The sequence below is a fragment of the Neoarius graeffei genome, chromosome 14 (assembly GCF_027579695.1).
Source record: "Neoarius graeffei isolate fNeoGra1 chromosome 14, fNeoGra1.pri, whole genome shotgun sequence".
Lineage (NCBI taxonomy): Eukaryota > Metazoa > Chordata > Actinopteri > Siluriformes > Ariidae > Neoarius > Neoarius graeffei.
Genome location: NC_083582.1, coordinates 42,376,336 through 42,393,381, shown reverse-complemented (window position 1 = coordinate 42,393,381; position 17,046 = coordinate 42,376,336). Strand labels below are relative to the sequence as shown.

Sequence of the window (17,046 nt, the reverse complement as noted above, 5' to 3'; positions counted from 1 at the left end):
CATGCTATCAAACCAAATGAATGGAACCTGTTAGAAGAGAATAGAATACATGTTTTATTCCATCGAAAAGTGTCCTCTGTGTATAATAATATAAAATGTTTCCTTTTCCTGTTATGATCTCTAGCTTTACCTTGATGGTACTATAAGCATGCAACTAACACTGTAACTGTAGTATAAAGAGTATAGATAAGTGACAATACACAGTTCATTCCTTCATTCATTTGGTCATTCATTAGCTTATTTGTTCATTCTGGTCAGGGTCTGAGAGGATCACAAGACTCACAAGGTGGGAACATACCCTGAATGGGATGGCACACAATCTTTCAATTTAGTACATGATAATAGATTGTATAATATACGTTAACATAGTGTAGCTATTGTATGCTATAGTAAGCTATAAACTAAGTTTTGCTCCCATTGAATATGTTGGTCCTCTTCTTCTTACTGTTATGCGTAGCCATCAGAGGTGGACAGTATACTGACTAGCTAGCTTAACGTTAAACCACCATGACGGCACAACATGTTGTGAATTCACATTTCTGTCTTTGGTAACGGCATGAGGTTTTGTAAGCGTTGTGGCAATAATACAACGATGCGTTGACAGAAAATGTACTTTTAATACTTAAGTATTTTTAAAAGCAAGTACTTTAACTTAAGTAAAAAATTTGACTGGACAACTTTCACTTGTATCGGAGTAACATTTGACCAGTGGGATCTGTACTTTGACTTAAGTAATGAAGCTTTCTACATTCTGTTTATGCATAATCTTGCCAAATAAACAGAATGTAGAGATCTTTCTTTTCTAGTAGCATTAGCTACCCAATATGATTTCGAGTTTGAAAAGAGTTTGCTAGCATGTCAGGTGGAGTTTCACTGACTAGCTAGCTTAACGTTAAACCACCATGACGGCACAACTTGCGTTCATTTTGTGAATTCACATTTCTGTCTTTGGTACTGTATCGGCATGAGGTTTTGTAGGCGTTGTGGCAATAATACAACGATGCGTTGACAGAAAATGTACTTTTAATACTTAAGTATTTTTAAAAGCAAGTTTGACTGGACAACTTTCACTTGTATAGGAGTAACATTTGACCAGTGGGATCTGTACTTTGACTGAAGTAATGAAGTTGGGAACTTTGTCCATCTCTGGTAGGCATATTAATAAACATATGAACTCTGCTTATGAATATTCATGCTTAATGGGACACTCAGGAATAACACAAAAATCCTGAAAATTGTATAAAATGATAAATTAACTTTGAATTGCTTGCCACAGATCTCCATAATCCTGTGATTCTCCTTCTTTCTCCTCTTTGGCATTATCTCACCAGGAAGTGCTCCAGGTGTTTCCTGCTCTAAACAAGGGCTTGATCATGAGCTGATGAGCTGGATGAGGTGTGTCTTGGGGAGTCAGTGTAAACAAAAATGTTCAGCTTTGATCCTGGAGGTATGATGTTTTTCCTGTTCTTATTGACTTTTTATTTCCAAGTTGAGCAAGAAAACAGTCATGCGAGCTCTTGCTTCCAGCACAAGCTCTGATGAGTTCTATGGTCCGTATCATGGTGAGTTTCCTCTGAGTTGTTTACTTCTAGATGAGAAAACATTTGTTTGTGTTTGCGCTCGCGGATCGCGCGTGTCGCTTGTGACGTGAGTACGTTTGATGTGGCTCCGCCCACACCGGTGTTTGTGGAGCGGTTTAGTCAGGAGAGAGTGAATCACATTCAGCCCGCAGTCTGTGAAACTCACCGCCCGGAGGAGATGTGGACACAGGGATATTATAACGCGGCTTTTTTTTTTTATTTCCTGAACGCGTCCATAACATCATATAGTTTGTTCTGAACCCTACAGGCGTTTTCTTTCACAGCCCCAGTCCTCCACCCGAGAGCTGAGAGCCAGAGAAAGTAAGTAGTGCATCCATCACTTCACAAAACACTCACACCACCCACCTCAGGCGCTCATGTCCTGCTCAGCACTGCTGAGACTTTCTTCCAGCTGATAGATTGATAGATTGATATCTTTGTCGTATCCTGAATATGATTTGGGTCCAGCAGACGTCGCCAAACATCTGTGTGCTGCTGATGAGAGATGCATTATGTGTTATCTGCCTGCTCAACAGCTGTATGATTAGATTAGATTAGATTAGATTAGATTAGATTAGATTAGATTAGATTAGATTAGATAGAACTTTATTGATCCCTTTGGGAGATTAAGATTCCAGCAGCATCATTACAGGATAAACAGAGAATGGAAAATGGAGAAAAAACTTCTAGATAAATTAAATTAAATTTGATTTAAATTAAACGGTGGTGTAGTGGTTAGCACTCTCGCCTCACAGCAAGAAAGTCCGGGTTCGAGCCCCGTGGCCGGCGAGGGCCTTTCTGTGTGGAGTTTGCATGCTGTCTGCGTGGGATTCCCCCAAAGACATGCAGGTTAGGTTAACTGGTGACTCTAAATTGACCGTAGGTGTGAATGTAAGTGTGAATGGTTGTCTGTGTCTATGTGTCAGCCCTGTGATGACCTGGTGACTTGTCCAGGGTGTACCCCGCCTTTCACCCGTAGTCAGCTGGGATAGGCTCCAGCTTGCCTGCGACCCTGTAGAACAGGATAAAGCGGCTAGAGATAATGAGATGAGATGAAATATAAAAAGAATAAGATATGGGGAGGGCAGCACGGTGGTGTAGTGGTTAGCGCTGTCGCCTCACAACAAGAAAGTCCGGGTTCGAGCCCCGTGGCCGGCGAGGGCCTTTCTGTGTGGGGTTTGCATGTTCTCCCCGTGTCCGCGTGGGTTTCCTCTGGGTGCTCCGGTTTCCCCCACAGTCCAAAGACATGCAGGTTAGGTTAACTGGTGACTCTAAATTGACCGTAAGTGTGAGTGTGAATGGTTGTCTGTGTCTATGTGTCGGCCCTGTGATGACCTGGCGACTTGTCCAGGGTGTACCCCGCCTTTCGCCCGTAGTCAGCTGGGATAGGCTCCAGCTTGCCTGCGACCCTGTAGAACAGGATAAAGCGGCTAGAGATAATGAGATTTACATATTCAAATATAAAAAGAATAAGATATGGGGAGGGCGGCACGGTGGTGTAGTGGTTAGCGCTGCTGCCTCACAGCAAGAAGGTCCGGGTTCGAGCCCCGTGGCCGACGAGGGCCTTTCTGTACGGAGTTTGCATGTTCTCCCCGTGTCCGCGTGGGTTTCCTCTGGGTGCTCCGGTTTCCCCCACACTCCAAAGACATGCAGGTTAGGTTAACTGGTGACTCTAAATTGACCGTAGGTGTGAGTGTGAATGGTTGTCTGTGTCTATGTGTCGGCCCTGTGATGACCTGGCGACTTGTCCAGGGTGTACCCCGCCTTTCACCCGTAGTCAGCTGGGATAGGCTCCAGCTTGCCTGCGACCCTGTAGAACAGGATAAAGCGGCTAGAGATAATGAGATTTACATATTCAAATATAAAAAGAATAAGATATGGGGAGGGCGGCACGGTGGTGTAGTGGTTAGCGCTGCTGCCTCACAGCAAGAAGGTCCGGGTTCGAGCCCCGTGGCCGACGAGGGCCTTTCTGTACGGAGTTTGCATGTTCTCTCCGTGTCCGCGTGGGTTTCCTTCGGGTGCTCCGGTTTCCCCCACAGTCCAAAGACATGCAGGTTAGGTTAACTGGTGACTCTAAATTGACCGTAGGTGTGAATGTGAGTGTGAATGGTTGTCTGTGTCTATGTGTCAGCCCTGTGATGACCTGGTGACTTGTCCAGGGTGTACCCCGCCTTTCGCCCGTAGTCAGCTGGGATAGGCTCCAGCTTGCCTGCGACCCTGTAGAACAGGATAAAGCGGCTAGAGATAATGAGATGAGATGAAATATAAAAAGAATAAGATATGGGGAGGGCAGCACGGTGGTGTAGTGGTTAGCGCTGTCGCCTCACAACAAGAAAGTCCGGGTTCGAGCCCCGTGGCCGGCGAGGGCCTTTCTGTGTGGGGTTTGCATGTTCTCCCCGTGTCCGCGTGGGTTTCCTCTGGGTGCTCCGGTTTCCCCCACAGTCCAAAGACATGCAGGTTAGGTTAACTGGTGACTCTAAATTGACCGTAAGTGTGAGTGTGAATGGTTGTCTGTGTCTATGTGTCGGCCCTGTGATGACCTGGCGACTTGTCCAGGGTGTACCCCGCCTTTCGCCCGTAGTCAGCTGGGATAGGCTCCAGCTTGCCTGCGACCCTGTAGAACAGGATAAAGCGGCTAGAGATAATGAGATTTACATATTCAAATATAAAAAGAATAAGATATGGGGAGGGCGGCACGGTGGTGTAGTGGTTAGCGCTGCTGCCTCACAGCAAGAAGGTCCGGGTTCGAGCCCCGTGGCCGACGAGGGCCTTTCTGTACGGAGTTTGCATGTTCTCCCCGTGTCCGCGTGGGTTTCCTCTGGGTGCTCCGGTTTCCCCCACACTCCAAAGACATGCAGGTTAGGTTAACTGGTGACTCTAAATTGACCGTAGGTGTGAGTGTGAATGGTTGTCTGTGTCTATGTGTCGGCCCTGTGATGACCTGGCGACTTGTCCAGGGTGTACCCCGCCTTTCACCCGTAGTCAGCTGGGATAGGCTCCAGCTTGCCTGCGACCCTGTAGAACAGGATAAAGCGGCTAGAGATAATGAGATTTACATATTCAAATATAAAAAGAATAAGATATGGGGAGGGCGGCACGGTGGTGTAGTGGTTAGCGCTGCTGCCTCACAGCAAGAAGGTCCGGGTTCGAGCCCCGTGGCCGACGAGGGCCTTTCTGTACGGAGTTTGCATGTTCTCTCCGTGTCCGCGTGGGTTTCCTCCGGGTGCTCCGGTTTCCCCCACACTCCAAAGACATGCAGGTTAGGTTAACTGGTGACTCTAAATTGACCGTAGGTGTGAATGTGAGTGTGAATGGTTGTCTGTGTCTACTGTATGTGTCAGCCCTGTGATGACCTGGCAACTTGTCCAGGGTGTACCCCGCCTTTCGCCCGTAGTCAGCTGGGATAGGCTCCAGCTTGCCTGCGACCCTGTAGAAGGATAAAGTGGCTAGAGATAATGAGATGAGATGAGAAGATATGGGGAAGACAGGAAGGGGGGAAAAAAGTGGCCAGCAGGAGAGATATTGCACTATTGCACATAATATTGCACATTGTCCAGTATTGCTTTTTGTCAGGCTAGTCCAGCCTTTCTCAACCGGGATGCTGTCTGGCTTCGTTAGGGGTACCGTCAAAAAATTATATATTCTAGCATTGAAATAAATAAAATGAATTAAAATTCCAAAAAACGATAGTAAAACTAATGCAGATCATCGCCGCCTCATGCATCATCAAAATTTGTCTCACAGTCCCCTTTCCCATGTCACAACGTCACTGCCGGGGTCAGCGTATGGACTGTGTATATTTTATATGGGGGTGCCTTGAGAATTTGCATACTTCTGAAGGGTGCCGTGACTGAAAAAAGGTTGAGAAACGCTGGGCTAGGCTACTGCTCCTTCCCGTCCTCTGTTCTCCTGTTACACCCCCCCGAGAGGAGTTGTACAGTCTGATGGCGTGAGGGACAAAGGAGTTTTTAAGTCTGTTCATCCTGCACTTGGGAAGGAGCATTCTGTCACTGAACAGGCTCCTCTGGTTGCTGATGACGGTGTGCAGAGGGTGACTGGCATCGTCCATGATGTTCAATAGTTTGTCCATAGACCTCTTCTCTGCCACCGTCATCAGAGAGTCCAGCTTCGTGCCGACCACAGAGCCGGCCCGCCTCATTTTAATACTCGTTTTATCAGTCCAGTTGCTGTAACTAGGATTCCTCAGTAGGGATTTTCAATCTCAGAGCAATGCACAGGATACCTGCTACTGTAGACTTTGTCAAAATAGTGCAGCAAATAATATTATCAGAGGTGGACAGTAACAAAGTACATTTACTTGAGTACGGGTGGTGTAGTGGTTAGCACTGTTGTCTCACAGCAAGAAGCTTCTGGGTTCGAGACCAGTAGCCGTTCTATATGGAATTTGTATGTTCTCACCATGTCTGCGTGGGTTTCCTCCGGGTGCTCCGGTTTCCCCAACAGTCCAAAGACATGCAGGTTAGGTTAATTGGTGGCTCTAAATTGACACTAGGTGTGAATGAGAGTGTGAATGGTTGTTTGTCTCTATGTGACAGGCCTGTGATGTCCAGGGTGTACCCCGTGTCTCGCCCATAGTCAGCTGGGATAGACTCCATTTTGCCTGCTATCCTGTAGGACAGAATAAGTGGCTACAGATAATGGATGGATGTACACTTTTTGAGTATTATATATATTTTTTAAAACTTATGACTTTAACTTCACTACATTTGAAAGACAACTATCATACTTTTAACTCCACTACATTTCTATCAAGGTTCTCGTGACTCATTACTATGAAGCAGCTTTTTTTTTTCTAAGGCCAAGTTTACATTAGACCGTATCTGTCTCGTTTTCTTCGCGGATGCACTGTCCGTTCACATTAAAACGCCGGGAAACGGGAATCCGCCAGGGCCGACGTATTCAATCCAGATCGTGTCTGGTCCGGTGCTGTGTAAACATTGAGGATACGCGGATACGCTGTGCTGAGCTCTAGCTGACGTCGTCATTGGACAACGTCACTGTGACATCCACCTTCCTGATTCACTGGCGTTGGTCATGTGACGCGACTGCTGAAAACCGGCGCGGACTTCCGCCTTGTATCACCTTTCATTAAAGAGTATAAAAGTATGAAAATACTGCAAATACTGATGCAAATTCTGCCCATTGTGTAGTTATGATTGTCTTTAGGCTTGCCATCTTCCACTTGCAAGTGGTAAGTGACTTGCGCATGCCCGATATGCACTGGGATCACACACACAGCGGCTCAGTCCCGAATCACTGCTCGTGCGCTTCACTCACGCGCTCTGTGAGCTGCGCAGGGCTGGAGTGCGCACCCTCCAGAGGGCACTCGCTGTTCAGGGCGGAGTGATTTGGAGCGCAGGATGCCTGCGGAGCCGAGCCGCTGAGGAGAAATTACACATTTCAACTTACGTACCATCTAATTAGTCATGTGATTAGCGTATCCGTGTATTGGCGTTGCTGTGTGCACGCGAATCGTGTATTGGCGTTGCTGTGTGCACGCTAATCGTTTTTAAAAACGTTAATCTGATGATCCGCTGATACGGTCTAATGTAAACCCCACCTAAAACGTGATTGTTTTTTTCCCAGGTGACACTGAGACAGTCTATCAGTAATCACTAGGGTCACGTCATGTCACGTCCATAGACTGTATAAAATCAAGTTCAATGATTTCTCAACAGCATTATTTGAACACAATCAGTTGATGGCAGAATTGAAGGAGGCGGTTCTTCTGGGGAACGCACGCACTCATGGCCATATCTAGAACCCATGTTTCAGTTTTCAGAAAGGATTAAAGATTTGTTTCGTTTTAAATGTTTGCTTTGTTTGCCGAAAACGAACCACATCATGGCCTACAAAAACTCGCCGTCCAACCTGCAGAAGCATATTCTGTATTGAGGTATATGAATGTTTTATTCCAAGAGAAAGCTTGTAATGAAGTTGTCTGTGCTTTTAGAACTAGCGATAATGTTGCAATAGCTGTGCAGTCTGATTAGTCAAATGACTTTCTATTGATTTGTCCGCCAAGTTGTCATCGCCATGTCCACGGCTAACGTTAAGACATAGCTAATTAACTTGGACACTGTTAGTTAGCATGTAAAAAAGGAGTTACACTAATATGAATAATGTTAACTTATCTGAAGTCCTTTCAGAAATGTTTTAGCATAATCTTTCCAAATACACAATGTAGAAATCTTTCTTTTCTAGTAATGTTAGCTACCCAGTATGAGTTCGAGCTTGAAAAGAGTTTGCTAGCATGTCAGGTGGAGCTTCACTAGACTAGGTATAGCTTAACGTTAAACCACCATGATGGCACAGCATGTGTTCATTTTGTAAATTCACATTTCTGTCTTTGGCATGAGGTTTTGTAAGCGTTGTGGCAATAATACGACGATGTGTTGATAGAAAATGTACTTTTAATACTTAAGTATTTTTAAAGAAAGTACTTCGGTACTTTAACTGAAGTAAAAATTTGACTGGACAACTTTCACTTGTATCAGAGTAACATTTGACCAGTGGGATCTGTACTTTGACTTAAGTAATGAAGTTGGGGACTTTATCCACCTCTGAATATTGTGAATGAAACTCTAAAACATGTTAGTGAGCTTGGGACTTGTGGAATGAAGCTTTAACGGTATAGACAGGCTACTGCATGCATGTTTATAGGTGAAAGATACCTACTGGGGGTATAAAATACTCTACAAGGAAAGGTACAGTTTACTGCTTTTATATTTTTTTTTAAATATGTATACATAGTGGTACAGGAGGAGTCTGTTTCTGTCCCCCGAGGGACAGTCTACAGTACACTAATGTACCCCCTAGGGCTCATTATTAGACTTCAAGGTAACCAATTGTACCTTTTTGGGGCGGCATGGTATAAGTGGTTAGCACGGTCGTCTCACAGCAAGAAGGTTCTGGGCTCGATTTCAGCGGCTGGCAGGGGCCTTTCTGTGTGGAGTTTGCATGTTCTCCCCATGTCTGCGTGGGTTTCCTCCAGGTGCTCCGGTTTCCCCCACAGTTCAAAGATGTACAGTTAGGTTAATATGGGACGGCCTTGGGCTGAGGTGCCCTTGACCGAGGCACCTAACTCCCAACTGCTCCCCGGGCGCTGTTAGCATGGCTGCCCACTGCTCTGGGTATGTGTGTGTGCTCATTGCTCATGTGCGCTCATTGCTCACTGCTTCAGATGGGTTCAATGCAGAGAGGAATTTCACAAGCATGTGATGAATAAAGTTGTTGTTCTTCTTCTTCAAAAAGGTACATACGTATATGTTCCCAAGCAGTATATAATGGGTACAAATCAGTACCTTAGAAGGTACTGCCCCAGTGGCAAGCCGTTTTACCCCTAAAGGTACAATAACGTACTTTATTTTCTAAGAGTGTTGGAGACACACAAAAAGATATTCTCTTCTTTCAAAGTGCTAAAGCAGACCATAGTATCAGCAATGAGGCATGATGTAGTTTTATAATGTGTAAGTCTGGTGTGTAGCCTAGTTACACTCATTTCATGTTAACTACAGAATAGTTTTAGAGTAATATACACTACACTGTCAGAAATAGGGGTACATTAGGAGGACATTTCTGTCCCCAAAGGTACAATCTACTACTGTATCATGTAGGGCTCGTTATTGACCTGAAGGCAACTATTGCCGCTTTTCCACTACAAACGCGGCTGAGTTGGGCTGAGCCGTGCCGTGCTGAGTTGGGCTGAGTCGAGCTGAGTGGGGCTGTTGGAGTTGCATTTCGACTACAACCGCGCTGAACTGTGCTGGCTGGAAGTGGGTGGACACATTGGGTGGAGTTAGCGAAAGTGGGTGGACGTCAGTGATGTCGTTAAGCAGCGCAAACAGTGACATCAGTGGCCTTTTAAGCGGTAGTCTCACGACCCGAATAGTAAACAATAAACATGGAGGACATGGAGTCGTTAGTGTTGCTGGTCTTGGTTCTGTGGCTTGTTGTCACCAACAACGCCAACAGATACTGGCAAGAGCGTATAGATGAGGCGAGGCGCATAAGGCTTCAGAAATTCTCGTAATTCTTCTTCTTCCGGGTTTACGGTGTTTACAGATCCCAGCGTGCTCGCGGGGCGTGTGTGGGCATGTGAGGACACTCCTCCTCACCAATCAGTGCACAGGGGAGTGTCTCCTCACGCCCCCAGCCTCACTCAGCTCGGTTTGGCTCGCTTCAGCCCCACTCCAAAACCGTGCGAGTTTTAGGGGCTAAGCAGGGCTGAAGCGAGCTGAGTCGTGCTGTTCTTTGGTAGTCGAAATGTGAGCCGTGTCGGGCTGAAGTGAGCTGAAAAAGGGTAGTGGAAAAGGGCCATATGTGTATCTTTTTAGGGACAAAAAGGTACATATACGTTCCCAAGCAGTGTACAAATGGTACAAATAAGTACCTTTTGAAGGTCCTGTTGTACCCCTAAAGGTACAATAATTAACAGTTATTCCACGAAATCAAAGTGTAGTGTAGCACCAAGTTGGCTATAAGCCATGTACGATGAGCCTGAGTGGAATAACTGTTTTATTATATCCACATTCACCAGATTTTGAGAAACAGCATTTTTATTTTTTGCAAATTCAATAAATAAAAACTTTATACAAATTGTCTGACAAAATAATTCCTCCTTAGAATCTAAAAAAAAAAAACAGCAAAATGACAGTAGCAAATTGTGAAAAAATGCTGCTATAATAATTCTTGAAAAATAAAAAAAGATACCATCAAATACCATTGTCAAGTACGCGAGAGAGGTGGATGTAAGTGGAGAAGTGTTTATTTTAATAAAGTGCGATTTGTATACAAAAACACAAAAAAGGCAAACAGTCCAAATCGGCAGGCAAGGTCATAAACAAGAAAAAGGGGCGGTCGAGGCACAAACAGTATGTAGGAGGCAGAACGAGGACTAGAATGAGGAACAAGAATTGAGAAACCAGGAAACCACGAGCATGGGAAGAAAGGCTCAGTGATGCACACTGAATGTAGCATAATACTTTGCATCGCCTTATCATCAGCGCAGTCCTTAAATAGCCCAACACATAGTTACCTCCGCCAAGGAGGTTATGTTTTCGGTAGCGTTTGTTTGTTTGTTTGTTTGTTTGTTGGTTGGTTGGTTTGTCTGTTAGCAACATTACGGAAAAAGTAATGAACGGATTGCTCTAAAATTTTTTCCAGAGGTGTGACTGGGCACAAGTAACAATCCATTAAATTCTGGCGGTGATCCAGATCACCTTCTGGATCCTGGATTTTTTAAAAGGATTCTTGGCGGAGGTCTGCACTCTCCGAGTGCTTTTCTAGTTCTCTAATTGAGTTCAGGTGCGCTTTGTTCAAGGCGCGCGTGCTGGAGCTCACTCGGCGCACGCGCAGCCCGAGGCGCACCTTCAGGTGCACGCGCCACAGCACGCAGGACTGACAACCATAAGGTTACCATCAAATACATTTATTCCATATTTTGTTGCTTTTTATTTTTTATTTTTTGGGGTTTTGTTTCCGAGTACAGTTTTTATTTCGTCCTCAGTTGGTTCAGCAACATGCTCCACCATTTTGTGTTTCTCTACTCACAGTATATGAGCTGATAGCCTAGTAGTAGAGTAGCCAATCAGAGCGTACGATTGCTCTTATCCAGTGAATGTGGATACAATAAATATGTTATTTACCAGCTGGGAGGTTCGTATCATGAAATACCGTGACCGAGGTCAGTATTCAAGGCTGAGGTCACGGTATTTCACCATACGGACCGACCTTAAGCTGGTAAATAATATATATATATTTTTTTCTTTACCAAATTCTAACAGAAAACGAGAGTGTCTGAAAGGGAGCCGCCATTTTGAATCCTCATTCATGGCTGTAATGCAAATGGCTTCCTCCTCGGTATACAAGTGCACTTCCATGGCAGGAAAAAAACTACATTTTGCCGCCTATGTAGTCCCCTATTTATACAAAATTGAGTCATTCAAGATTCAGCCATGTTTTTGCTTGGCGTTAGCAAGTTACAGGTTTTTAGCTTTCTCCTGAAATGTTTTTTATTTTATTTCTTCCTCAGGGTAGTAAAACTCGCTTTCACTGTGAAGACTGTTGTTATCGCTATCCATGATGTAAAATTAATGCTATTCTCCTGAGAAATGCTGGCAAAATTTTATAAGATTTTTGATAAAAATCTTATAAATAAATCTTATAAAAAAGATTAATGTTGACAAAAATTGCTACTATGTTTGTTGTTGTGAACGAGCGAGTTGCCAGAGGTCCGTAACTGGGGTCCGTAGTAGGATACGGACCCGCTCGCCAGCCAATCAGAGCACAGGATTTGATGGAAACCGGACTGCGAAAAAAATATTGCGCTTTATTTTCTGAGAGTGTAATTTGCTACTATGAGGTACACCCACCCCTGTTTTTCTCCTCAATTTGTTCACTTGCCAATTCCCATCCACCAGCAGCTCTGCCCATCATACAACTACCAACCGGGGAGGGTGAAGACTATAGCATGTGCTTCCTCAGAGACATGTGAAGAAAGCCAACCATATCTTTTCAAAGTGCTGCTCATGCTTCATGGTAGTGTAACACACTCAGAGGAAAGCACTATCTGCCCTCATCTGTGTACATGAGCTCACAGATACTCATGTGTACTAGTGTGCATTAGTGTCACTGTGATTGACAGGGGACAAAGAGTATGATCTCTCCGCCACCCAGAAAGCACAGCTGATTTTGCTCTTTTGACTCCCTGATACAGATGGCTGTGGCATCATCAGGATTCAAACTTGCAAACTCCCAATGGAAACTTTTCTGTTGGGCCACTCCGAAGCCCAGGCACATCTAATACCCTGTCCACACTAGGGATTTTGTACCGATGCGAAACTACTTTTGTACCGCAACACCTGTCCACACTAGCAACTATACCGGTACTGTAGCGGTATAACTGTATCGGTACGAAACCCACAAATGTATGGGTTTCGTACCGGTACTGTAGCGCTTCGCTGTAGTGTGGACAGATGACGCGGTTCTGTATCGATACAAATATAATGCGCAAAGTCACACACCTCAATCGATGTCTTCGCTGAATAAAATAGTGAAGAACGGAGATTCGTTTGTTTCTTTCTCAACCGCCTCGCGCGTTTTATATGATTCGACTGAATAAATGTCCACCAGAAATACAGACTGTACACTGACAACAAAAAGCACACACACGTTGTTTCATCCGTACGGAAGCCGAGAGAAGCCCTTCATATAATCCTTTTTTTTATTCACCTTGTTATCCCGAGATAACGACATAATTCATTCAGGATCTCGAGAAAACAACACAACTAATTCGAGATCTCGAGAAAACAAAACCGTTATTTCGAGATCTCGAGAAAACAACAATTATTCCATGATCTCGAGAAAACAAAACAATTATTTCATGATCTCGAGTAAACAGCTGAGAAATGGTTCATTCAGGTGCGCCAAGAGACTTGTGATGTACTGACTTTGGGGCTATTTCTCATTCTGTATAGACGCAACTTTGGTCATTAGAATGTCTGGAATAATCGATCACCTAATAAGGCAATATTTTGATCAGGGGTTGACACAGGGAGAGATTGCATTAAGTCTTTTAATAAGGGATAATTTCAAAATTAGTCCGCGGCACCTCCGCAGAAGACTGGCCCGGCTTCGTCTCTACCGACGGAGATACAGTGATCCAGCTGAGATCATGAAATAATTTTGTTTTCTCAAGATCACGGAATAATTGTTTTGTTTTCTCGAGATCTCAAAATAACGGATGCCATATATTCTCGGAAGGAAGTCACTCGGTAACCACGGAAACATTTCACGCACGCGCATTTCAACTACCATGAAAGAAAACCGCAAACATTTCTCGCTAGTGTGGACAGATGCACTAAACTGTACCGGTATATTTTGTATCGATACAGTTATACCACTTTCATACCGGTATAAGTGTGAACACAGCATAACTTTCAGCTATGCTGATTAGCCAGTTTAGCACTCAGGTGTACGGTTACAGCACATCACCAACTGTTGCTGTGTACAACCTGTCAGCTCTCTCTCCTTGTCTACCACTGGGAAGGTACCTTCAGAGGATTACCACTAACTAGATGTTAATTTGGTGGTGGATTATTCTCAGCCCAGAAGTGATAATGACATGATCCTGGTATAAATGTTTCAGGTGCAGCAGTTTTGCAGGCGTTTTCAAACACTATACATTTACAGTTGATTGTATAATACACAGGGCGGCACGGTGGTGTAGTGGTTAGCACTGTCGCCTCACAGCAAGAAGGTTCTGGGCTCGATCTCGGCGGCCGACGGGGGCTTTTCTGTGTGGAGCGTGGATGTTCTCCCCGTGTCTGCGTGGGTTTCCTCCGGGTGCTCCGGTTTCTCCTACAGTCCAAAGACATGCAGGTTAGGCTAATTGGTTGCTCTAAATTGACCGTGAGTGTGAATGGTTGTTTGTCTCTGTGTCAGCCCTGCAATTACCTGTTGACTTGTCCAGGGTGTACCCCGCCTCTTGCCCATAGTCAGCTGGGATAGGCTCCAACTTGCCTGCAACCCTGCACAGGATAAGTGGTTATGGATGGATGGATGTATAATACACGTCTATGTTTTGAGCACTGAGCTACATTAGCATAGAAACAGTCCACAGAAAGCGATATAGCATTTTTCTATAAACCTGAATCAGATTAGCATTGTGTCTCTGTCACCGATGGCACTGGCCAGATAAGTTGAAGAGGTTTCCAGAGACGAGTTACTCAGCGAGATAGGGACAGGTGGAATGTTTCCTTTGGGACTGTGTGGAAAGGGATTAACGTCTATTGAAAAATTTGCTTGGAATGAGCATGGAATACGTTTTAAAAATGCTACCCACCTGAAAATAACAGCTTGTGGGCAGATGTGTTGAGGGCAGATCAGAATGCAGCTTGGCAAAAAAGCGAACGCATTCTTATTCTTACTCTACTCTAATTTAACATGAAATGTCTGGTCAAGATTTTGAAAGTTTAATATTATGTTGTATGAATTTTCCTGATTTCAACTTGAGTGATGAGTTTAATCTGAGGAGCTGCCTTTCAGTCAGTGCGTTTACATGCACATAGAGAAAATCGAATTTCTGCCGTTGCTCGTCTGAAATCGAAGTTCTAAATGGCATGTAAACACCTTAGCTAGGCTGAAATTGAACCGAACTTGATTTCTCGCAATCGAGCTACGCGACCTAGATTATGCGATTTCTGCTGAGCTACTTAATGTATGTATACCCTATCGAGCTACGTATTCGATCTACTTACTTCAGCACTGCCCCTTCCGGAAGTGACGAGTGACGAGACCACAAGCGGGAAACACAACAGCCTCGGTCGGCATGACACTTCACCTTAGCCGCCCACTTTATTAGGAACACTTCTGTTCGTACATACAAACCACAAACACTCTTCTTAGAGTTTATTTTATTTTTAAAAGGGACAGTGTACAAATTAAACATTTATCCTTGTGGTAAGGACAGATGTCTGTACCAGGTTATAGCAGTACATGCTAATTTCCGCCTGTAGTCCCTTTGTTTATACTCTTGAATAGCTCTTCTTCATGACGACAACCGGAAGTGTACCAACACGATGGGGCGTGTAGCGCCACCTGTGGCTCGGGTGCACAATGCACCTCACTCAATAGCTCGATTTCCTTGTGTGCATGTAGGATTGGATTTCTCTGGCACCCCTGCTGGGACCCTTTGCTCGATTACCGACAGCAGCTCGATTTGGATGCGCATGTAAACGTACTGACTGTTGTTTCACTTGTGTACTTGACCATTCACAGCTTAATATAACATCCATATAAGATGATGATTTTCTCCTGGATGTTGGATGTCATGCAGCTATAATTAAGTTATTACACAAAACCAAGTCGTACATGAGCTGACAGCCGATGAGGCGTGTAGTGCCGAGTTGGCCATAAGCCATGTACAACGAGAATGAGTGGAATAACTGTTTTATTATATCCACATTCAGTGGATTTTGAGAAACAGAGCATTTTTTATTTAAAATTTTTGCAAATCTGATAAATAAAAACTTTATACAAAATGTCCGACCAAATCATTTCCGCTCAGAATGTAAACAAACAGGAGCAGTTTGTGAAAAATGCTATAATAATTCTTGAAAAATAAAAAAGGTGATACGTTCTTACCATCAAATACATTTATTCTATATTTTGTTGCTTTGTTGTTTGTATTTTTTGGGGTTTTGTTTTCGAGTAGAGTTTCTGTTTTGTCCTCGGTTGGTTCAGCAACATGCTCCGCCATTTTGCTTTTCTCTACTCACGGTATATGAGCTGATAGCCTAGTAGTAGAGTAGCCAATCAGAGCGCATGGTCGCTCATATCCAGTGAATGTGGATAGAATAATTAATACTATGCCAGATTTAGCCTTTAAAACACATGCATCATGAGGATATTGTATTCTCCTCTGCTGAAGCAGTGCCCTTAATTGAGCTGCTTTTCTTTCTATGCCTTATCTCTAGAATTTCTGACCTGAACACAATTCTGCTTTTTCTCACTGATTTATATTGCGCTTTGTGTCTGAGGAAGTTACTGATACTTTTGTAGATTTATCATAAGGTGGAGCCTTGTTTTTCCCAGTACACAGTATGAGCTCTTTTATTTTGTTGAAATGACTTGCCCCATATAAAACAGCAACAGTTTTGTGGGAATAAGTGTTTTATTATGACATTTTTTATGGTCTGGCTGTCTCCTCTGAGTGTTCAATGCATCTCTGTCTTCTCACACCACTGCCTCCATTTGTGGTCATACAAAATATTGGGTTACTACCAGTGCAGCATCTTCCTGCTTTATTCTGCTCTGAATAAAACCATTGCATTTACATAGTCCATTCTTATTTTCTTTTTCTTTTGTAAAGATATAGTGAATCAGTAGTCATGGTTATACGTATATGCATAAAATCCGCATCAAACATGATCAGTTAATTTTTTTTAAACTGCAACCGAGAAGGAAAACATAAATGAGGTCAGGATTACAATGTCATATTTACTACTGTAAAACATATATAACATGGTGGCGTGTACAGTAACAAAACGTGGAACATAATCACAAGTCAGTGCACGGCGAACGAGAGCATCAGTCAGAAATTTTTTCCTGCAGGACCTAAAGCTATGCAGACTAGTTCAGACCCATCCCACACATTAGCTAGCTGTAGTTACAAACTGTACAAATCAGTAGGTGTTGTAACGTAAGCATTACAAAAGAAGAGCAAGCACTGTTTTGTGATTGCTCACTCCTTTATGTGGGTGTAGTCTGGGCTTATGCTTTATGCCAGGCCACATAGTCACTCAATAGGTAGCTCTGCAACTGTTTCCATGGCATTGCATGCATTTTTAATGTTTTTTTTTTTTTTTAAGCAGTCTCTTTCATTATCCTCCATGCCAGGACTGTGTGACTGTTTTTGAAAGCTTTACCAAAATAAAGGCTAGCT

At 43.9% G+C, this 17,046-nt stretch overlaps 1 protein-coding gene across 2 annotated transcripts in view; it reads left to right on the top strand.

Moving 5' to 3' along the window:
- The first annotated feature begins 1,419 nt into the window (after window positions 1–1,419).
- Window positions 1,420–17,046, top strand: part of rhbdf1b (rhomboid 5 homolog 1b (Drosophila)) — a 70,551-nt gene continuing 54,924 nt past the window's right edge. The window contains exons 1-2 of one of the 2 annotated variants that reach the window (XM_060939697.1): window positions 1,420–1,562; window positions 1,849–1,901. In XM_060939697.1, coding sequence (XP_060795680.1) covers window positions 1,539–1,562; window positions 1,849–1,901 — 77 coding nt within the window. In that variant the 5' untranslated portion in view covers window positions 1,420–1,538. The remainder of the gene's footprint in view (window positions 1,563–1,848; window positions 1,902–17,046) is intronic. The other variant, XM_060939698.1, reaches the window with a different exon arrangement.